Consider the following 22,567-nt stretch of genomic DNA (forward strand, 5'->3'; position numbering starts at 1 on the left):
ACCGGTCCAGCCAGGTGCCAGCAGTTCTGAGGGATCCTGTAAGCCCCTCTTCCCCCAAGCACTCTGTTACCTTCTAGGTTCTCACAGGAGACCAGCGTGGCCAGCACGGCGAGGAAGAGGAGGCCCACTCCCATAGCGCTCACTGCCCTCCTCCCTTTGCCCCTCAAATCAAAGGCCCCCTCTCTGCTTGCCCAGGAGAAAGTGAACTTGGTTTCCATACACACAGGACAGGGGATGCTGTAGGACATGGGGGAAGGGAGGAGACGTTCCCTTTAATGCCAATCCTCTCCCTAGCAGATAATCTCTGGCAGATTACCCTCCCTAGACCCAGTGTTTAAAGGGACAACTCCTCCCAGACACCACAGCCTCACCTCTGCTCCCAGCACCTAGCACTCCTGTAGTGCAGGAGTGCTGTAGTGTGAGATTATGCAGGTGCAGCCGTGGCTCCGGCAGCAGACCCCCAAGGCCCGCCTGTTGGAAAGAGGGCCAAGCTGGAAGTGCTGCGAATGCAAACCTGGCAGGAGGCCCTTCTCTCGAAGGTATCCTCAGCCCAGCTCTGCCAAGTACCAGGGAGCGAGGGCCAGGCATGGGCAGGGAAGGCTGGGCAAGGCCTGGCCACATTGTATGCTGGCAGCCCAGGGATACCCTCCCCAGGGCCACAAGCATCCTCCTGCAGATGCTTGCAGGACTGCTAGGACAGCCAGCTGCCTCCCACCCTGCCTCAGCCCAACAACAATGCGCCCAGTGCATGGCCCTAAATGCGTTTCACTGGCCCATGGGAGGCACTCTGCATGCATGCCCTTGGTGAAAGCAGTTTTGGAGGGCAGGGGTGCACATTGGCCTTCACACATGGATCAAGCCCCAGGAAACCTTCCCACACAGCCTGCAGCAGGCAGCTCTGCACCCTTCATTCCAGCCCCTCACCCAGGGCATAGGGGTTGCTCTCATCACCCCAACCCAAGGGCACAGCCACGAATCACACCCACAGTGTTTGTAATTAGAAAGCGAGCAGATGGCTAAGGATTTAGCATAAAGTGATTTCCTTCATTAACCTGGAATTCCAACAGCTCTTGCTGAACTGCTTGAGAAAGGAAGCGAGGGGAAAAAGTCCTTGTCCAGCCTAGGAGATCAGCAGCCTCCTTGCCTCCATCTGGGCCCATCATCTCCACACACAGGGCGGTGAGGGCCTGAGTGTCGTTCCAGGGACACCAGCCTCACGCTATCCTCATCCAAATCACTCGACAAAGGCCAAGCTGGCTCTGCTCACAAGCTCAGGCTACTGCTTATATTCAAAAAATAACATTGCAGTCAGCTGACATTCACGCCCTGAAGAAGGCAGCAAAAATCAAACCCACATGAGGACAGCAGGGAACAAGAGTGCCAGAGCTAATCCTGGCCTTCCAGTGACACCTCTGGGGATGTGGAACAACACACTCTCCAAGGCAAGTCACCAGCTGCACCAAGGGGCAGCACATAGGACATGTCAAGAGATCCCTGTGGCTTTTCAGCGCCCACTTCCCCACACTCCAGGGTTTAGGCAACTCAGTCTCATCCTCTCACCACAACATGCCACGGCTGGCAGGGACGGGGCTGAAACAGACACCAGACACTGGTTGGCTTGGCAGTCTAACTTTTATTTGTCTTGCCAAAGTCCACTTTGCCCAACCAGGAGCCCAAACCCCAATGTGGGGAGGAAACCCAGGGAAGGACAAAAGCAGTAAGAAGCTCCCAATCCCCCAGTGCTGCAGGGCAGCAGTAGCCTGCAAAGGACAGCACCTCCAGCCCTCTCCTCACAGAGATCAGTGCAGTGTAACAGGATCAGTGGTGTAAACACCACCAACAGCACCAGCTGAATGGCCTAGGAAAGATGACGCACAGGAAAGTGCTGATGAAGGCAGAAGTAGAGCATGCCATCCCTTTGAGACCAAAGTATGGATAGGGGAGAACAAGCCTGCTAAGGGCCACACATCTCCCCAGGGAAGAGGCTTCAGTCGCAGCATCCGTTCAGCATACCATCCTGCCTGGGGAGATCCTAGCCAAGGACCAGGCTCAGCAAGGGCTGACGACTTAGCTGCACAGCAGCAGGGACCACATCACCAGTGAGTAACCAAGAGGGGAAGGCTTATGTCAGGCTAAGGCCAAACCTCCTGGAACGGTAGGAGAAGCTTGCTAGTCCCTTACCCCAAAAGCAGAAGACAGACAGCTCTTTCCAGCTCAGATCACTTGACCCAGAACTGAGAGAGACCTGTCCTTCCCCCCCTCCCCAATGCTGACCAGAACCAGCAGCCAGTGAGGCTGGGCCAGCAGAGGGGGAAGTTAGCCAGCTCCGGGTAGGTGAAGACAAGCTCAGTCGTAGCCCCCAAGCACTTCCCAACCTTCCCCACCAGCACAACCTGTGGAACCCCAAGTTTTCCACGTGCAGAGTGGCAGGTGAGCACCTCACACGATCTGGATGCCCAGCTCCTCAGCTGTTTTCTGCAGACGGTCCATGACATTCTCCTCCAGCTCCATAGCCAGTCCACTGGGTGCTGCCACCTGCTCCTCTGAGGATGTGCTGGCCATGACGTAATACACAGTCTCACTCTCCCCATGCTCGTTGGTCCGGTTCACCACATGGATGATGGGATTGGCTGGGGTGCTGGGCTCTTGGTCCGGAGCTGGGAAGGCACTCGGCCGTGCTGACTCAGGGTTGTCTGCAGAGCAAGGTGCCGGCCACAGTGGGGCCACTTGCAGCTCAGCAACACTGTTCTCTACCAGGGGAGCCTCTGCCGGGGCCTCCAGAACAATGCCCTGCAGGTTGCCCTCACCCTCAGACAGCATCACACACTCAGTTGGGCCATCCAGTGCCTCCCCTTGTTTCTCTCTGTCTTTCAGTAGCTGCTCTGTCAGCTCCACGCTCTCATAACGCACCAGCTGCAGCCTCATGTAGCCATCCTCATGTTCCTTGTACCTGAGCAAAGATAGGCAGGGGTAATGAAGCCGGTCATGCAAGCCCCTCCCAAGACATAGGTAGCAGCCCAAAGCAGCAGCCAAGGAAAGGGTACTATATTCTAGGTTCCAATGCCCAGCACTACATAGATGATACCAGGCAAGTAAAATAAAAACCCTTCAGCCCCTACCCCTAAAAGCACATCTATGTGGCAGATTCTGAGCTTTCTGCCAGGCCTCTATCACAACCCAAGCCCATCTTCTTCCACCACTCTGCTTCGCTGGGAGCATTTGAAGTCCATCCTCTTCCCCTACCAGCTTTTAGGCTCTGGAAATGCTTTGGGTTTTCCTAGAGGATGCAGGAGAAGCATCGTTCAAGAGACTGATCTGCAACAGCTCTCTCTAGAGTGGGACACCTGGACCTGGCCCCTGCCAGGCTCAGAAGCATCCCACCAGATGCAGCTGCCCTTGCCCCTAATCTCTGACTGACTGCTGGAGCTGCCACCCAGCACTGCTCTGTCACTGTGCCAGATCCCACCAGATGCTTGCAGCCCACTGCCTCCCAGCCGCTGGGAAACGGGTCTTGAGCCCATTACAGGCAAACATCAGAGCCCCGTCACTGCTAGGTCTCTGCTCCAGCAAGACACAGAATGCAGCTCCAGCTGTCTTTTGCACTAGAGAGCAGGTAGCGAGGAGCTAAGGATGGAAAGTACCTGAATCGAGGATGCCCTGAGGGCCATTTGAACTGGTGTTTCTTCCTGAGGTGGACAGTGAGGTTGTTTCCACGTGTGAAGCACTTGTCACAGACATGGCACTTGTACCGGGGCTCTGAGTCACCCTGAAGGGCAAAAAGAAGGATGTGAATACCCCACGAGCCTGATGAGAGGGCCTAGTACCCACACACATACATGGAAGGAGGAATCGGGTTCCCTGAGAAGACTGACATGACATATCATTGCAGCAGTGAGAAAGGAATGCAACCTGACCTCACATTCCTACGCCCCTGGTCAGCCTGGGGCACTTCACATGACTTTAGCTTTTTTCCTCATGTTTCTCTACAGCATGTTGCACTTAGCAGTTCTTAGCCTCGTTGGGAGAAAATACACAGCAGAATAGCCCTCTGCTCCCTTCCTACCTCATGGACTTTCCGGTAGTGCAGCTTGATGGAGCAGAGGGAACGTGCAGTGAAGCTGCAAGCCTCAAACTCACAGCGATAGGCTGGCTCTTTGCTGTGTGTGTCCAGGTGTTTCCTCAAGTCAATGAGATTCTTGCAGCTAAAAGGAAATTATAAGGGAACAAAGCTGAATGCACGTGAACATATACACACGTGCCTCCGTGTGCTTCTCCATCACCAGTCTTAGAAGATGGAAAGCCCTGATCCTCACCTGTAGTCACAGTAGTCACATTTGAATGGCCGCTCCTCACTGTGCCGAAATCGAATGTGATTGCGCAGGGAGGAGGGCAGCGGGCAGGTCATGTCACACAGAGGGCACTTGTAATGGTTCACTGTGTGAAAGAATGGAAAAAACATTACCACAAAGCAAGGGAGAGCACACACTCTTCAGAGCCTCAGTTGGGACAAGGAGCCTTTACTCACCATGGTTCCTCATATGGTCACGGAGCAGCCTCTCGGTGGCAAATCTCTTGGAGCAGTGAGAACACTGAAACCTCTGCTCTGCAGCATCGGGGTCAGGGAGAAAGGGGAGGGGGTGGTGAGAAAAGAGATCAAAGCAGAGAGAACAGCGCAAAGAGCAGCAAGTGAGAAAAAGAGGTAGTTACAGTGAAGCTGGGAACCCTTCTCTCCACGCAGAGATACCAGACACTGACTCCAAAGCCAAAAAAAACCCCAACACCCGCAAAGGCCAACCTGCCTCCCCTTTGCACAGCCTCCTTGTGCTGCCATTGCAGGAACTGGGGAGCAACCATCACACGCATACACATCACCAGCACAACACAAGGGAACTCAACAAGCAAATCCCAGTGCTGCTGCAAGTGCCCAGCTGCTGCCTTTGACTTCAGTCCTGGGTCCCTGCAGAAGGAACAGCTCTGGCTGCAGCAGTGTGAGCCCTGTGCAACCTTGTCAGCCTCCGACCCTCCTGCCTCTGCAAGACACTTCCCAGAGATTCATCAGTGTCTGAGTTCCCAGTCATCAGAGAAGCCAGGCTGTTGCCAAGCTCACTCATGCCCTTTGCTCACAGAGAACAGGCAGCTCTAGCAAACCAAGCGTCCCAGCCAGAGGACTGCTCACAACCCACTCCTCCCACGCCCGCAGGAGCTTACGGTCCAGCGCAGTCTGACGGCGGATATGGTCAAAGAACTTGGTGTTGTTGGCGAACATCCCCCCACAGGTAGGACAGGCCACCACCTTCTCCTGCGTGTGGCTGCGCAAGTGTTCCCGCAGTTTGCAGCGTCCCTTGAAGGTACAATCGCAATCTAAACAGAAACAACAGAATGCCATTAAGATCCTTCACACATAAGCTATGATCCACAACGTGACTAAATGGCAGGCTTCTTGCTTCTGTTTTGACTAGCAAGGATCAACTCCCTGCTCCAAAAAGCCCATGGACCAGGGTCACAGCAGGGTGAGATCACTAGTGTTCAACTGGCATGGGTCCCCCTCCCTGCAATCACTGCAGAGAAAAATTATTGAAAAAATTAAACTGCAGCATTTTCTACTAGGTACCAATTAAATATAAATGAAAAGCTCAATATTAAGCACCCACTAACCTTTCCAGCCACAGAGAACCACATGGTTCTCCTTCCCTGCTGCCTTGTACTCCGAACAGAAGCTGTGATCCTCCACATGCCGATAGAACCACTCAGGATTATCAAATGATCTCTGTTGGGGAGCAGGGGCAGACAAAACAGGCTGAAAAGATCAGCATGAGCTCAGCCATAGCACAACAGAAGCTTTCACAAAGGTACAAACACAGCCAAGAGGGAGGCATGCAGGTGAGCTGCAGGACAGAAGCAGCTCTCCCACCACATCACAGATAACACATAGGAAAGTGAAACTGGATCCCCTGTTCTCACCTCACAGTACTCCCACAGACACATAAAGTTCTCCTGGATTTCAGGGATGATATTGCGGCTCTGGAAGTCCAGCTGGCAATGGCTCACATCTGACTGGCTCTGCAGGGCCCGCAGCCCCCACTGCTTCAGCTTGGTGTGGTAGCAGTGGAAATAGACATGGCGAATGAGGTCAGCTGAGCTCTCTGGGGAACAGAAACCGCATTCCTGCCACAAACACGTGTATTCCTCTGCAACACAAACAGGAGGTATACAGGCCATAACGATCTGATGGAAACTCTTCAACTAAAGCTCAGGTTCCCCCAGACAGAGGAACACCACGGCTTTTTTCATGAGAGTCCAGTCCTGCAACAGGCTGCGCTGCTCTCCTCTGGGAAAGAAAGACTCTCTGACAGTGAACTACCTCAGAGAGGAGGGAGGGCAGCTCCTTACCGAGAGGGTCCATCTCGTCCCGCTCTTCGCCAGGAAGGTGCTGCTGCAGGTGCTGGGCCACATGCTCGCAGAACTCCTCCATCTTCGAGGCCACGTAGGTGCACACCTGCCACTCGCACTGCAGCACCAAGGCCTCCTTGCCGCCGGCCTTGGCGGGCGGCATGGCCGGCCGCGGACGCCGGGGGCTTCCCTCACCGTGGCGGCCACCCAACTGCCCGAAATCGGCCCGGACGCTGTCCGGCAGGCCTCGGCCAGGGCAGGGAAGCCGGAGGCTGAGCCACCGCGGCGAGGCAGGATGGGGGAACGCCAGGCAGAGCGGGGCGAAGCGGGCGCCCGGCCCCACTCACCCTCGGCCCGCCCCGCCGGGGGGCGCCGGAACCCAACGGACCGCGCCCGCCCAATAGCAGCCGCCCCCGCCGGACCGCCGACCAATCACCGCGCAAGGAGGAGGCCGCGCCTGTGCAGCGGCGGAGCGGGCCCGCCGGGAAGCGGCGCCGGCGCACAAAGGTTCCCATACCGCTGGGGGCCGACCGGCAGGAGACCGGGGCAGCCCTCTCCGACACCCGCGGGAATAACTCGAGTGCGGTCCGGGGAAATCCCTATTCCCGGGAGCCGGTACCGCCTTTCTTACGTTAAGATTTGGCACGGGACCTGGCTTTGCTGTGGTGGAACAGGGTTTTCTGCTGCCACATATGTCAATTCCTGGTGCCTCCAGAATCATCCCTCACCCAAACGAGAAAGTCCTCGCAGCGGTCAAAAGCCACACAACTGGGCATCCCAGCCAAGCGTCGGATACAAAACCCATCGGTATTGCAGTTCATGCTGTGAGATAATGCAACATAATTCTCTTTACTCACTAAGGAGAAGACAGATTGAATCAAACAAACATACATTGACTACTACATCTGCTGTTCCAGGCTTTTGTAAGACAAAACACAGATACAATTGTCAGAAAGTTTGCTTTGGCACAGGTAAATGCCACGCTAAAACCAAATGGGATTGTATAAAATGTGCCACAAAGCATGCCTCGCCAATACACCGTTGCTTCTGTAACTCCTGTCATACACACTGGCTCTCCTCTCTGGTGTGAATGGAAAGCACGTGCCCAAATTCACTAAACCGTACAGAAAAGCTGTGCCTGATGCTTTTTCAAATGAAAATGTAAAGTAAGAGATGGATCTCATCTAAAAGAAGGCTGGCTGAGCTTTTATCTCTGTTTGTTTGTTTTCTGCAGGATCTGTTGTTTTCAATGCAATTACTTTTTAATCAGTACAGAAAACACCTGGACTGGTTAGACAGTGCAAAGCTATTAGCTTGAATGGGGCTGGGATTTAGCTTGTATATCCTGACCAAAGTATATAAACATCCGGCACAGGAGACAAAACTACCTGGGAAGCCTGCCAGGAGGCAGGTGGCAAACCAAGCCTATTGCTGACAAAGCAAAGACAGCCCTCTTCTGTTGCAACTTTACATCTGCGCATTCTCCCCTGACCCACATGGTGCTTCCTGCCCATTCTATTACCTGTCAGCCAAATCCGAGACACCTGTGGGTACCAGGAGGGGGTGGCCAGAAATGGATGGGGCAAAATAAGACCCGTCTTATATAAGAAAGCTTACATACGTGGTGAAAGATTCTGTACACAGGAGCTGAAGTCTTCCATGAGCTTGATTGTGTGATGTCCTCTTGGTCCTGAGCTCTGTGTCTGAGCAGGCAGAATACCAAAGTTGTTCCGCAAGTTAAGAATGTTGGGAATTATTCAGGATGTTATTTCAGCACTGCCTTCCCCAGTTGCTTCGATGGCCTGAACAGATGCAGCCTTTGCCGGCTGCTGCTCTTTGTCTTTTATTTTTCTTCTGAAGAACAATTACACTTGAAAACCCAATAGCCTTCCCCAGGAAAGCAGTTCACGTAACAGGCCAAATTAATCTCCAGGCCAGTGCTGGGGAAAGCGCATGGGATTATGAAGAGGGATGGATATTACCTAATAGACCCGCAAGCTGGCAGCAGACTCCACAAAAGGAGAAATATTTAATTACAGAACGTATTGGCGCCAGTCTTGTCCTGCTCATGTAAGATGAGCACAGCAATACTGCACACCAGCCCACTCTTCTTGTACACAAAACACTCTAGAGATCATCTGCCTCGCCACAGCCTGTCCTCACCATATTGACAGGTTCTGCTAGCCATGTTGCAGGAAAATGGCTCTCTTAGAGCAAATGTGGATATGTTTCAGAACTAGGATATAAGCTACAGTGCTAAGAAGAATTGAATGAAAGGCTTAATTCTGCTTCTTGGTTCAGATATTGCAGAAAATGGCTTGCTACCATCCAGAGGCTGGGAACAGAGGAATGGCTATAGGAGGCCTGGCCAAAGGTCCCTTTAATCTGGGTCCAGCAGCAGTGTAAGAACACGTCCTTTTCTGGCTGCTCTTTCCCCTCCTGGCACCTCACTGGAGGTGAGACCTTCAGAAAGGGGACCCTGTGCTTGATAACAGAGAACCAAACCCTGGCTTTCCCCCTAGAAGCATGGGGGTTTGCTAAATGATATTCCTGACAGCCGCATGAGCCTGCTGTCCCTGGCTGAGCATTACTCTTCTCCCCACAGGTGCTAGTGGATGCCAGTTTTAATTGTGCAATGCACGAGCTAGCCTGTGGGGTCCCAGAGGCATTGGTCAGTGGAGATGACGTGGGAAGGAGGGAGCAGCCTGAAGGAGGTGGAGGAAGGTCACCCAGGCACCAGGTACCCAAAAGGTTGCCTGTGGGACAGCGTCTGTGGAAAAGCACTGAGATAAAAATGCTCTAGGCTGTGAAAATGATTTCCTTAACACACTGAGAAAACAGACAGTACTACTCCCCAAGTAAGGCCTGCTGTGTGCATCTTCAACAGCACACGGGTATCTCACACTTACACACAAGAAGATGCTCTTGTCCCAAGCCTTGTTTTTTCAGCCAGGTTCCTCACCTGTAAGGAGATGGCTCGTCACTGCAAGACTTACCAGCCTTTCTCTTTAACCCAAGATTTTTCTGTCCCTAAACCTCAGCTCAGTTTTCATCCATGAAATGTCAGCTCAGACAGGAAAGAGACTCTTTGGGAATGATCCACACTGACCATGCAAATTGGAGTGGAAAATGCATCAAGAGATTTGCATTTAAGCAAATCCCAAACAAGCTATTGTGGAGACATCACTAAATTTTAGAAAACATTTCCGTCAAGGTCAGCTGGAACTTCACCAGTGGAGTATGAGCCCTGACTTCACTCTGGTCTTGGAAGCTCATGACAGACAGCCCTTCTGCAAAGTCCTACAGAATCTGAGAGCTGGGACTTGTCAGCAGTGACGACAATGGAAACAGGTGAGTTTCAGCACCTTGACTTTTCACAAGCGTAAAGATGCATCTTCATGGAAATATCAGGGAAAGAACACACCATGCTGTCCTCAGCATATTAAAAAAAAAAAGGCAGAAAGGATTGTCTAAAATCAATGTGTGGCATCTTTAATGTCTCGAGAATTTTACAGTATCTATTAGCATGCTCTGCCTTCTCTAGACTGAATTTATATTCCTTCACAATGCAATATTTTTCCAAAAGGCAGTTAGATCAAAGTGCTGTGAAATATGATTCAATTTGCTTGAAAATTATATAAACTCGGGCCTAAATTAGCATTCCCTTCCCTGATGCTGCCAATAGCAGAGTTATCTGGAGTTTTAATAGCTCATCATCAGATCCTGCTGAATAACTCACTGAAAGCAACAGGTTTAGTTATGTGAGGCTAGACTGCTACGTTAAAAAGAGGGGTAGAGGAGAGAGCCATTACATTGCTTACTTATAAGCATTTGAGCAGGGGAATAACTGTGAGTACACGAGTGAACTTCAATAGCACCAGCACCCATGTGTAAAAGTAAGAAGGTGTGGAAGTGTTTTTCTAATGTCTGTAGACCATAGTAAAGGCATTTGGAAAACAGGACTGCAGAAGCGCAGAACATCAGACACTTGCTAGAAACAGTCACAGAGAAATAAGATCATTTAACACAAAGAGGTTATAGGATTGTGCAGTATCAGACTGCAGAATAAAATAATAAAAGCTGCTCACAGCTTTTACAGTGGTGCTATTTTATAAGTATGCCCATTCTGAAAATTAAACATAAGACTGTCTGCTTGGCTTCAGTCCCTCCAGAAGTTCAGTGCTGAATCAAGGTCTGAATCTTCAACTGGATGCAGCTAGCGAAGGCTGCGTGAGTTATCGCAGGTATCAAACCATGATGGAGCTCAATGAACTGTGCTATACAGTTCAGACTTTTCCATCAAATTGCAATGCTGTTATCTCTAAAGGAACTCTCATGCAAAGATACATAGTTTCCGATGCCAAAAAGTATAGCTGTTTCTTCCAGTTATACCTGCTCTGCCACAGCTTTTGAGCTCCAGCTACATGTGCGCATCAGATACTTCCAACTGCTTTCAGTAAAACAGCCCTCAACAGGAACTGCGTGAGGGAGATTTCTTCCTTGGGCCATGGAAAAGAGCCAGCCTCAGTATGCAGTTTCCTTTCAGCTGCAAGAGTTGATATCCATTTCTGGTTGTGTCCTGGCTTCTCCACAGATACCCACTGGTTGATATGCAGACATGGCATTCACCTCTATTTTGACTATTTTGATCATAAGCTTTTGGGGGCACTGTCTCTTGCAATGTGTTTGCCTTGTTCCCAGTCTTGGCTGAAGTCTCTCTGGTTAGTACTCAAACACCAAAACCAAACTGCAGTTGCCCAAAACTGCAATTGCCATGGCCCAACAGAAAACATTTGGGGTAATCCCAAGCTAGCACTTATGATGCTGTGTTCTTTAAACCCTCTGCTCTTGCCTTTCTAATCTTTCCATGCGTATGTGCACCTGGGGACACAACACCACATGAATGAAAGTGATAAATGGAGCCAAATGACACATCCTGAAAAGCAGAAGGGCAAAATATAAATCACGATTTTAGAGATCGAACATATCAGCTGTGGAATGGCTGTTTGTGTACCCTCAGGAAAACACAGCTGTCTGTTTTCCAAGGGATTAGCTTCAAAGTTAAGTTATTCTCTGGAAGATTTTGATAAAAGCCCATGTGGACACTCCTCCCTGGCCCCACAGGTGTGAGCTCTCTGTTCAGGCACAGCCTGCTGGCCAAGATAAAAGAGCTGTCCATGGCATTGTACCTCCTACCCATCTGCCCTCACTTGTGCCAAAACACCTGTACACGACACAGATCTCACAAAGCTTTACCCAGGCAGAGGAAGAGGACAGATGCCTCACACCAAGTCCCACAGACCCTATGGACAGGTTGTGCTGTATTCCAGGCAGGTCAAGAAAACAGAGCCAGGCCTGCCGTCAGCCTCTTGGGTGACATGGCTGAGACACTGGACCCCTCTTTGTGCCTTCATCGATAACCTCGATAAAACAACAGAGTCCCCAAGTACCTGTCTGTATTTGCTGTGGATACAAAGCAGACTGAGCAGTCAGCTCCTTTTCCTTTCCCGAGATCTACACTGTAATTCACTACCCCATTCAGAGGAGCCACTCCAACCGTCTGGGGTACTTCCACCTTTGCAGTACTGAGATCAAAGCTCACAGAGGGACATGCTGAAAGCCAGCAACTCCAGAAGGGCAAGGAGGGGTTAAATCACAGCATCTCTGCAGAAAGCATTAGGGGCTGTACAGTTAAACCAAATTTTGCTGACCCAAAGGGGAAATGCAGGATCCCCCAGAGCTCTCTTCGGAAAAACAAAAGGCAAAACCCATCAGCCAGCCATATCTGGCACAGAGGGAGCCGCAAGGAAACCACACGGCACCCAGTGCTAAAATACAGGGTAGGGCACCTTAGTCTTTGTTCTCTGCAAATGAGCAGCCCTCACTGTTGGGCTCCTAAGGGATGATTTTGTATTAATAATATCAACCTTATATGCTTCTTTCCAAACTTGGTGTACAGAGGCAATGAATTTCCTTCTTCTGTAATAACCTCTTCTAGCTGCTTTACACTTTCACTGAACTCCTCTAATGCTCGTTTCATTCCCTCAGTCCCTACAGATTTTGGCAAAAGGGTGTACCAAGGAGTGCGAGTGAAACACACAGTCAAAGATCTTCTTGCCGAAAAACGATCCAGGCAGAGCAGTGGCTCCCGCTTCAGTGTAAGTCACTTCCCCCCTACCCCCCCTTTTTTTTTTAAGCTAGAAAAGTCACGGCATGTAATCCTCTGGTTTAAAGAGCATTTGTGTTGAGTTCAGGGCACTTCCAGTATTGACAGGGAATAGCAAAAACATTTGCAACAATAACATTTTCCCTAAAAGATCACAGGTGTCTCCTTGATTTTTTACATCACTGAATCTTTGAGGATTAAAGTCTTATTTTTTTTAAGCAAATCAGTAATGCTAAATTTCTCAGTCCTTTCACATCCTGCATATGACACCTTTTCAAGTCAGATTCCTTTCTCACTAGCTACACTTGAGCAACTCAGTGCCACAAAAATAGATGTTCTTCCCTGAATGTTGTGCTCCTTTCAGCTCCTCTCTGGCACACTAGAGTGCCAGGGGAGATGCAGTGATGTTATGGTCTGGAAAGAGGCCAAGCATCAGTTTGTAAAAGATGATTTCTTCTTAAAGTGGTTCTACGGCAACAGGACACCTAAGTCAAATTATAGTACACTACATTGTTTTTTCTCAATTACTCACCAAAAAAGCAATGCTGTCCCCAGAAGAGGACAGAATATTGCAGGTGCCAGCATGTGGCATCCCGTGCCACAATAAGACATTCCCTGTGTGCTCCCAAGACTCACCTTTACCGAGCAGCAGCACTTCACTTCCAGGCTGACTGGGAGCAACGGGGCCCCTGAGAGATGAGGGGATGCAGCCAAGCTGTTGAAACTGTGTCCTGGAAGGAAACAGTGGGAGCAGAGACCTGAATTACTGGCAGCAGAAGACACACATTAGTAGTTTTGAGTTTCTTCCCCCGTGAGCCATTCGCCTCAGGCTTTTTGCCTTTAGGAAAACAAAGAGACCTCAAAGTGACTTCCAAGTATATTTCTTGCTGTTACTTTCATGCTTGTGTAACAAAACAGGCAGAAAAACAGCACAGGCATTACCAACCAAAGCAAGATCTAGCCATAGACCTCTTCACAGCCTTCAGCTAATGCAGAAAGGCAGAAGACACCCTCCCAGCCATGGACAGTCACTGGGAAACATGCTCCCACAAGGCAGGCGTTTACGAAAACTGCTTTGGGGAGCAGCAGGAAGCAACGGCTGTGTTTGCACTCACTGAGAAAACAGCTCCTGGTTGATGACTATCATGCTTTATCTGCTCCCCTTCTGGAGGCAGCAGCTTCAACGGCTGCAATCAAAAGCCCTGGGAACTGTAAAATGCTTGCTGCTTGCCTTATTGCCCTTTGCTTTGTATTCCAAAGCTTAGCAGTTGTGCGTCTATCTAATGCAAAATCAGCCCTGTTGCTTATTCCCTACAAGAGATGAAAAATTATTGTGCAGGGCAAACATCCGCATTTCCTCAAACATATCATGAAAAGTACAGCTGTAAATGCAGCTCTGTTTATCTGACATAATATAATCCAGAATCAAAGAAAACGGCAGATAACTGAACACCCTTTTGTATATTTATGATGCAGTGTGATTTAGCTGCATCTTTTGTTTGAACATGATCTTTTCTCCAAAATCAGTAAGCCTTTGTTGTGCAAGGGGAGGTCTATGGAGGAGATCTGTGCTGCTAAGGAAAGGTCGTTGCTCATCAGAGGTGAGCTGCTGGGCTGCTTACTGAGGCAGCAACAATTTCATGACAGCCAGGCCCTGCACACATCAAATGATAGGAAACTAGTGTGTACTGTGATGAAAACCGCACGATTTCGACTTCTGAATTCCCATCAGCTGCAGGGCAGAAGGGCTTTCTCCTGGGCTTTAGGAAGGGTCTGACTTTTTTTTCTTTGGCTTGTCCACTATGTAGGCATGAACAAGCAGTTACCCTCTGCATGATAAAAGGATTACCCTCTTTTCTCAAGTGGGGAAACTGGTAGGTATGCAGATGAAGCACTATGCCCAGCAGCACTCAGAGGCCAGGGATAGATCATTCAGCAATCTTGCTGTCAGCAAACCAGTGAGGTGCCCTGCCCAGACTAACCTTTGCTTTTATTGATTTTTATTACTTCAGCTGCTGTACTACAGATTTGGCCCAGAAAGAAGACATGCTGAAGCCAAAGCAAGGTCAAAGGGCACCATAGGTCCCCATTGCAGGACCAGTTCATTATATTGACCCAGATCCTTTACATTTAGTCCCCCCAATGCAGCCTTGTAGCTGAGCAATGCTCCTGGGTTACCAAGGCAGTGAAACAACACAGCCGGTATCTCTGCCTGGTCACGTGCGAGGCAGGTTGAGACCGGGCTTATCAACAGCTGAATATGCTATGGGCTCAAGTGATGCTAAACAGACACACTGATGTGTTGCAGGAGATCCAGCTACCCCAGTCCCACAGCACTAAAAGGAAATAATGCAGGGAGGAAATGAACTAATGGGCTTCAATTAAGCCAAGCCATTCATCGCCTAATAAGGAGCCAGGAGACAAGTGAAATGTAGGTCTCTACAAGCATGTGGGTGCCTGCTATGATGAAGGCCAAAGATGGGCTGCTGCAGGCTCTTGCAATTGACTTAAGGCAGGTAAAGCCCTTGCAGCGAATGTCAGCTCGGTGGCCATCCATCATAGGTGTTTGCAAGAGGACCTGCTGCCTATGGCACACAGTTGGATAGTTTCAGTGGCTGTTAGCCAGACAGGATCAAAGATGAACTTAGGTGCACTAGTAATTTGAAATGCTGGGCTGGCAGCTGTGCCCAGGACCTTCCTGTCTCCCCAGCAAAGCATCCCAGCTTTCATCACTGCAGCCCTTTGATCTGTAGGCAGCATCTGCACTGCCTGTACCTCCTAACTCAACTTTTTCCTCAAACACAGCATTAGGGATGCCTGATGATAGTACTAGACTACTTCCCAGTGGGGTGTTGAGACTGGGGTCTAAACACTAGTGCAGAGGCCTGCACCATTACTTTCAAAGAGATTCCTCCCCAGTGAATGCAGACACAAACTGGTTGCAGGGTACAAAAGCCATGGGCAGGGAGAGGAGGTGGTGGGGAAAACCCCTGAAGCAGGAGAAGGTATTACCAAAGTGAGATGGATGCTGAGAGAGGGGTGTCTGCTAAGACCAGATTTGCATGTGGAGGCTGTAGCTTCGCAGGGCAGTGCGCATTAGCGGCTATGATCTTCACTGAGGTCTGCAGCCAGAAATGGCCCAGCTGGAGACAGGTGCAAGCCCCAGCCCTGACCCTGCAATGTGAACACTCTCATCTGCCCACAAGCCAAAGGACTCCTTCCTAACACCTCCTATCACTCCTGCAGCCCATGTGACTTGCATGGGCTCAGAGCTCATTTTCATGATGGAGCAGGGAGCAGCTGCAAACCTCCCTCAGCAGTAAAAGGAAGTCCTAGCACTGGCAAATTTAATTCAAATCTAAACCTCTAAATTTGGTTGCTTGCTATGGCAGGAACCTCTTGTTTGCGCTATGCAAACTGAAAATAGCATGCCACCATCACTGGCCAGGGTGACAGCACAGCTGAAGTAAATGCAGCCATGGGCACTGTATTTCTGCTCTATAGTTTTGGAGGTCCAGAGACAGAACTCAATGAAACTCCATGTATGAGGTCTGCTCAGAACAGATGCCTTTGCCCAGTGCTTTGTAAGGAATTTCCCGCCATGAGCACCAGGTTCACTCAGGGCTAATTTTCCTTTATCTAGGGACCAAGAAAGATTACTATTATCAGTATTGCTGTAGCACCCAAAGAGGGGATAGAAATAACTGCCTTCTACACACAGCCTGCTCATTCTGCTAGGAAGAGCCAGCTAAAGCGGCTCCATGGCAGGTAGACACAGCACAGGAGGGCTGGGCTAGAACACGGACAGCGCAGAATCTGCCTGTTTTCACCAGCCAAGGGCTTAGATACCAACTTGTTAAGACCTGTTTTGTGCCAACATCAAAATAACTGCTCAGCATTATGCCTGCATTAAGGGACCCTGCAGTAAATGAGAAAGGAGCCAGTTATCTTGATATTTCTACTGTTATCAGCTCTACACAAGACCTTCAAAATCTCTTAGCCTACATCTGCTAATACTTCAGAGGCCCCAGGCTTGAAATCTTGTAGTTAAGCTCTTCATACTGACAGCACCAAGGCTCAAATTGTGCATCTGAATTATGCCAACACCTTCCCAAACTACATGCTTAGAGAACTGCCTTGCTTTGAAAAAACATTTTTTAACATATCTTTATCTTTTGCAGGGCAGCACCAGCACACCACAGTCACCATATGTCCAAATGCCAGGTGAGGTTTTCATCCACTGATAAATACCTTTGATAAATACCAGTTGACACTGCTCCTGTCTCTCCTCCACCAAAGGACATTAAGTGAGCAAAGGAGCACTGGAGCAGGGCCACCCCTCAGAGAGACCCCAGGAGGAAAGTAATCAAAAGAGTCAAAATAGGAGCAATGAGAATAAAAGAAAGGCCCCTGTAATCTTCCATGAAATTCCTAAAGAAAGGAAAGAGAGGAAATGAAAGCAGTTCCCACCTCTCTTGATAGAGGTGCCATGCAGAACCCCTTCTTTTCCCTCTGCGTCTTCTAGTTTTCCCTGGAGCTGGAGAGAGAAGGTACAAAACCAGGAGCTGACCTGTTTTGTCCCTTGAGCTCTTGGGCAGGGAAAGGGGACTGAGGCTGCAACAGAGGCTGGTGGTTTTGCAACTGTAAGCCCATCCTCCTCCCCAAGGGCTGCAGCAGAGCAAGGAAGAAGCAAAGGCTGGCAAAACTAACCTCACTCCTCCTGGCCTCACACTTGAAGCTTCCCAAAGCACATTGGGTTTGCTGCAGATGGAGGTCATCAACTGGATCAGGGCAGCCCAAGGTGCTAAAAGCACTCAGGCTAACACACCTGTTTCAAGACAGGATTGACTCCTGCCCTGGGTGATGACAAAGAGAAATGGGCTCTACTTTGCACCTGCAGAGCTGTCCATGGCTCCCCAGGTGCTGCTATTATGGTTTCCCTTTAGCCAACCCTTTTTTTTTCTGACTACCACAGGCTCATCTACCGTGGCTGGTTACTACGGCGTCAGGAGATCCTTCACAACTGAGTTGGATTTCCACAACACAAAGCAGTTTGTCAGTGACATCTACCCATCTCCTCTAGGGTCCAAGCCCTTCTCGTGCGATTCCTCTGCTGCTCAGGGCTACCCGGCACTTCTGGACCCATATCTCACTGACCAACATGGGGATTACCGTGCTACTCCCCTTACAGCTGGTACCAGCTCCTTCTTCAGCCCTTCTTCTGTGCCCCCTCTCCTGCCATCTTTCCCTAATGACACAGCGCACTTCCTACTAGTGAGTGAGTCTACCGTTCTCAGCCACCCAATGAAAGATTACCCAATTTAAAGCTGGGGTTAAGACAGGGGGACTCATGTGGGAAGGATGTGGCTGTCACAGGAGACAGCCACAGCAGAGCACACAGCAGATGGGGCAGGGCTGAGAGGGAATGGTTTTTCTCTTTGTTCCTGTCCTCTGTTTAATTGTCCCCTCTTCCTGTTGGAGACAACCTCCTAAATTAACAACCTTCCCTGCTCCCCCAAAAAACTACTCCATTAAGGTCCTTAAATTTCTAGAAATATCCTTTGTCAGCTCCAAGCTGTTGCCTGTCCCCATCCCTGCTGCTGGCTCCATTCACACCCCCCCTCCCAGGGTAGAGCTCCTGGGCCATGCAGGGTCACGGCTGATCAGTCCCATGGGAACCTATTCCAGGCCTTCCCCACTATTGACAGCATGGATGTTTCCTTTCAATGGTTTTAGCACCAAATACTGCTCCAGAGCAACAGAAACCCTTGTGAGTGTTCCCAGCTAGGATCTGGAGATAGCTTGGCTTGGTGAAGCCAAGCTAGATAGGCCATTACCTCCAGGACAAACTTTTATTCTTAAGGGTCTTTCCTGCCTTCTCTCCCCACTTCCACGCAGAGAGAGCCCTGGGAGCAGACCTCACCTGACAGTCTCGGCCCGTTGGATGGCGCGTGCTCAGACCCTCTGCAAGCACTGCCTGCCAGCGCCAGCTGCCTCTCTGCACATGAGTCCGGAGGCATTTCCCCATACCGAAGCACAGGTTGGACCCCAGCCATCCCCGGAGCCCAGCCTCTGCATCCTCTTGAAGATGTCCACTACTCCCCCAGCTACGCTGCCACCTCATCTTACTCCTCACCATTCATGACTGTGGCAAATGAGCTTACCTCCAGAATGAGCCAGCTCTCACCAGAGCAGTCCTTGGAGACGCCACCCCTTCATGATAACTCTGCCTGGGCAAAAGAGGATGGAAGTCCCATCTGGGGGACTTACGAAGGGCGGAGAACTTACTGATGAGAGATAAGAACTAGAGGAAAAGAAAAATGGACCATTATTGAAGTAAATTAATTACTTGTATGCTTTTTTCCTGAAGTTGGTCCTTCAAACAGAGGATGCTAATAACATGCAATGCTTTATGCTCTGTTTAGAAATACAATCACTTGGAAATAACACATGAAGCTTACAGTGGTGCCTTCTAGTGCCTTATGAAAGTTATTGCTCACAGTCCCTCTGTGCTACAAGTGAAATAGCTTGAAAAATATCTGCACTCTATGGGCCTTTTCTACAAACAAGGATCTCAGGTACTTCTTTTCAGATGCTGAGAAAACAGGTTGCTCTAAACCTTAAACTACCTCTACAGAGCACGTTACCAGAAGAGATTTGGGAAGGCTGGGAAGCAAGGGAGGAGCTGGGGGAAGCCCTCCTTAACAGCACAGAGTCTGTATAATGGTATCTGTTACCTAGCAGCATAAATGTACGTGCCTAACGCTAACATGCTGTGAACATGGCATTGTCTTGGACAACAGTTATGGCCAGAGTACCCAGAGGCACCCTCCTGGGGCTGGAACTGGGAACAAGGCTGATTTGAAGTCCCAGTGCCTGGCCGGGCCCCATGGCCGCTAGAGGTAGCTCTGCACACACAAACACACACACACAGGAGTCCTGTGCAGCCCGCACAGATGCGGCCAGTCCCGCCTGCTGCCTCCATACCCGGCGGAGGCTGCCCCCTTTGTGCCATCCTGTCCCCCAGCCTGGCACCCACAGAAGCAGCAAGAAAAGCCTCACTGAGGAAGAACAGTAGCTTTCCAGGCCCTGAGAGTGTGTAGTGACGGGATGCTTTCAGGCCCTCTCCTAGCTTTTTCTCTTCAAATCCTGGGGCTGATGGGGCATTTGGAGCCTTCTCAGCACCCTCCAGGGATCATACATGGCACCAGGGTCACAGGATCGGGACCAGTGCATTGTTTCATGCCATGGATCCTGCAGGCACCTCTCTGCGGGGGCATGTGGACTGGGGACACAGCACTGAACTGAGAAACAGGCAGCAATACGGGGCCCCTGTAAGCAACACCGCAGAGAGCTGCCAAGCAGACCACGCCAGTCGTTCTACACAAAGCCTTTTCTTTTACAGGTGTATCACCTAGCACTATCCCTGACACTCCTAATCCTGTAGCCCAGGATTGTCCCTGCACCTCAGTGTGCACACAGCAGCCATACAAGCCCCTTGCTCAGCCCGCACCTGGCAGACACCACCTCCCTAGCTGTTTAGGCACCCGCAAACCATCCAGGGTATGTTCTGGCATCAAAGGATGGAACGAATGCTCCCAGGGATCTTGGCAGCTGCCCCAAAAGTGAAGGCTCTGCACGGGCTGCACCTGGACAGACTTCTCCCCCCGACCCCTCGCAGCTGAGAAGCAGCTGTGAGAGCCAGAGCACCAGCAGTGCTGCTGCAACATGCCTGGCAGAGCTCAGTTATGTCTTCAGGGGCTCACTGCAGCCCCTGCTTCTACACCACTGGGGTCTGTAGCCGGACCCCCGAGCTCTGGTCCTGGCAGGGCTTGGGTCCCTCTCGATGCTTCCTGACTCCCCAGCCTTGTTCAGACCTGCTCTGAAAAGCAAACTCCAGCGGCCCTCTGTGCCTCAAATCTCACCTCCACCCACCCACGGGCTGGGCCCTTCTTTTTGCTAGTTGAGCCCCGGAAAGAGAGGGAAAGCTCAGCCCAGGGAAAGAGCCAGCAGCTAGGGCTCTTCTGCACACGTGCTAAGCGTGGGGTGAGGTGAGCCTGGCTGCCTCCCCGTTTGGTCCGTGGGTGCCACAGGCAGGTGTGGAGCATCCCAGAGTGGCACCTGCTCAGCCAGAGGGGCTCCCCCGACCACGGGCCAGGCCAAGGCAAGGAGCCCCAGAGCCTCTTGAGGTGTATGCAGGTCTCCTTGTCCTGCACCCAGCCCCTGTGCCCCCAAATCTGAGCCTGCATGAGCCTGCAGCCTTATTCCACACCACAACTGAACATCACCAGGTTGAACTGCTGTCTGTAGCTGCAGTTTGGCAAAGTGGCAAAGCAGTCACCATCAGCTATCTCAGCTGTACCTTCTTCAAGGACCTTGCATGGACAGGGATACCAGGCTCAGTCTGGCTGCATTCCCACCAGGCTCTGAGGCAGCAGCAGGGACAGAAAGTTTTTTAGCTGTCTTGTAAGCGTTTGACGCACTCTGGCATTTGGATCTTAACCAAGGCAGGGCCTCTGTCAGCCTGGAAATGCTCTGAAGCCCCGGACATGCAGGAACACCCCAAACACGGGTGCTTCGTGTTTCCTTAAGGTGTGCAGCTCCGACACGACTGGAGCTGAGCAGCCTGCACGCTCTGCTCCGTGGTCTCTGGTTACAGAGGTAAACATTACCGCAGCTCCCGGGAGTGCCGGCTCCCCCGCACAGCGCCCGCGGCCTCACTGGGCTCTACCCACCCACCACCGATGCTTCATCGGAAAGGAACCCACAGTAACACGAGGGCTTCAGTTCCCAAACTGCTAAGCCTGGGCATGTCTGTGTACTCCCCTGCGACCCTCCCCCTTCTGCAACTCCCCCAGCCCAGCATGCTCCATTTTGCTGCATCTGGGCTCCTCTCCAGAGGGGCCTGCGAGGAGCATCCCTGCAGAGCTGCCCCAAGCAAGGCTTGGCCTTACCAGGAGCTGCAGAGGCACATTTCAGAGCAAGGAATGGCATCGCCGCTGCGACCACTCCCCACAGAAATCAAGTGTATTTGTTCAACTTAAAGGAAAAGAAAAGATTCAGCTGCAACAATAGCCAAACAGAACTGCTAGTAGATTATTAACAGCCTGGCCTGCTTTCTGCCTCAGTCAGTTGTTCCTAGGGTATGGCAGAGACTGCGGTGCCCAGGGAAAATTTGTAACGCAACCTAAAAAAACCCCAGCTACGTCAGTATTGTATAGTGATGGAGAGTTATCCAAAAACTGTGTCATCCTATCACACACTGAAACCCCACCACCTGCGGCGCACGGGGCAGGCCAGGTCTGAAGCATATAGGAAGAGAGAGGCCAGTTTGTGCAGCAAGAGCAAATAGTCTGAGTTAGGGGAAAGCGCAAATAAACTCCAATATAAGGCCAGCATCTGGGCAGAGGGAAGGGAGTGTTGTGGAAAGAAGTGGGGTTCGGGTAGCTTCAGTGACCTGGGTGCCCAGGGCAGCCTCGTCGTTACGCCACACCCGCCCACTGCCATTTTGGCTCAAAAAACTTAGTATTTAGCTTTATAATGTGAAAAATAGTGCAAAAAGTAGCTCAGTCCCTTGCAGAGTCCTCTCTGCAGGTAGCAAATGAAATATGAGAGGGCTGGAGCCCAGCCTGTGTGTTTGAGGGGAAAATACCGAGCTGGTTTTGAGGCATCTGCTTCGTTCAGGGAAAGATGGATAAAACCCTGCAAATGTCCCAAAAGCAAAGGGTGGGAAGGGTGGCCCTGCCAAATCTTATTCCCCTAGACCCTCTGCTAGATGGGGATGTGCTCAGTTTCACAAAAAGATAGCCCATTTTGTGGAGCCTTTGAATATTCAAATTGAAAGTATCGCGCAATCATTGATTGTCAAATCATTGGTTTCTAGAGGTTTTAAATACTTGGCATTAGGAGAGAAAAACTCAAACATATACCCGTAGGGATAAAACAATAATATTGTCAGGATCCACCTGGCATTGCCACCAGGCAAGCAGGTCCCTTCGCCCCCAAATTTTA

At 50.7% G+C, this 22,567-nt stretch overlaps 2 protein-coding genes across 3 annotated transcripts; one reads left to right on the forward strand and one right to left on the reverse strand.

Moving 5' to 3' along the window:
• Positions 1-1,613: 1,613 nt before the first annotated feature.
• HINFP (histone H4 transcription factor) lies at positions 1,614-6,764 on the reverse strand. 2 transcript variants are annotated; one of them, XM_074561322.1, is made up of 9 exons: positions 6,391-6,764; positions 5,962-6,188; positions 5,656-5,767; positions 5,209-5,361; positions 4,526-4,603; positions 4,314-4,434; positions 4,064-4,202; positions 3,642-3,766; positions 1,614-2,950 (listed from the first exon to the last, which is right to left on the reverse strand). In XM_074561322.1, the coding sequence occupies exons 1-9, from the start codon at positions 6,551-6,553 to the stop codon at positions 2,440-2,442; spliced, it is 1,629 nt and encodes a 542-aa protein (XP_074417423.1). In that variant the 5' UTR covers positions 6,554-6,764; the 3' UTR covers positions 1,614-2,439. The 2 variants fall into 2 exon arrangements, with proteins under 2 accessions (XP_074417423.1, XP_074417424.1); XM_074561323.1 differs by lacking the exon at positions 5,656-5,767 and having other exon boundaries at positions 4,526-4,598; positions 6,391-6,746.
• On the forward strand, positions 6,686-18,847 carry POU2AF2 (POU class 2 homeobox associating factor 2). Its single transcript, XM_074561519.1, has 5 exons — positions 6,686-7,005; positions 12,389-12,548; positions 16,738-16,780; positions 17,532-17,830; positions 18,455-18,847. Exons 1-5 carry the CDS (start codon positions 6,686-6,688, stop codon positions 18,845-18,847), a joined length of 1,215 nt encoding a protein of 404 aa, XP_074417620.1.
• The last annotated feature ends 3,720 nt before the right edge of the window (positions 18,848-22,567 follow it).

Source organism: Larus michahellis, chromosome 17 (assembly GCF_964199755.1).
Source record: "Larus michahellis chromosome 17, bLarMic1.1, whole genome shotgun sequence".
NCBI lineage: Eukaryota > Metazoa > Chordata > Aves > Charadriiformes > Laridae > Larus > Larus michahellis.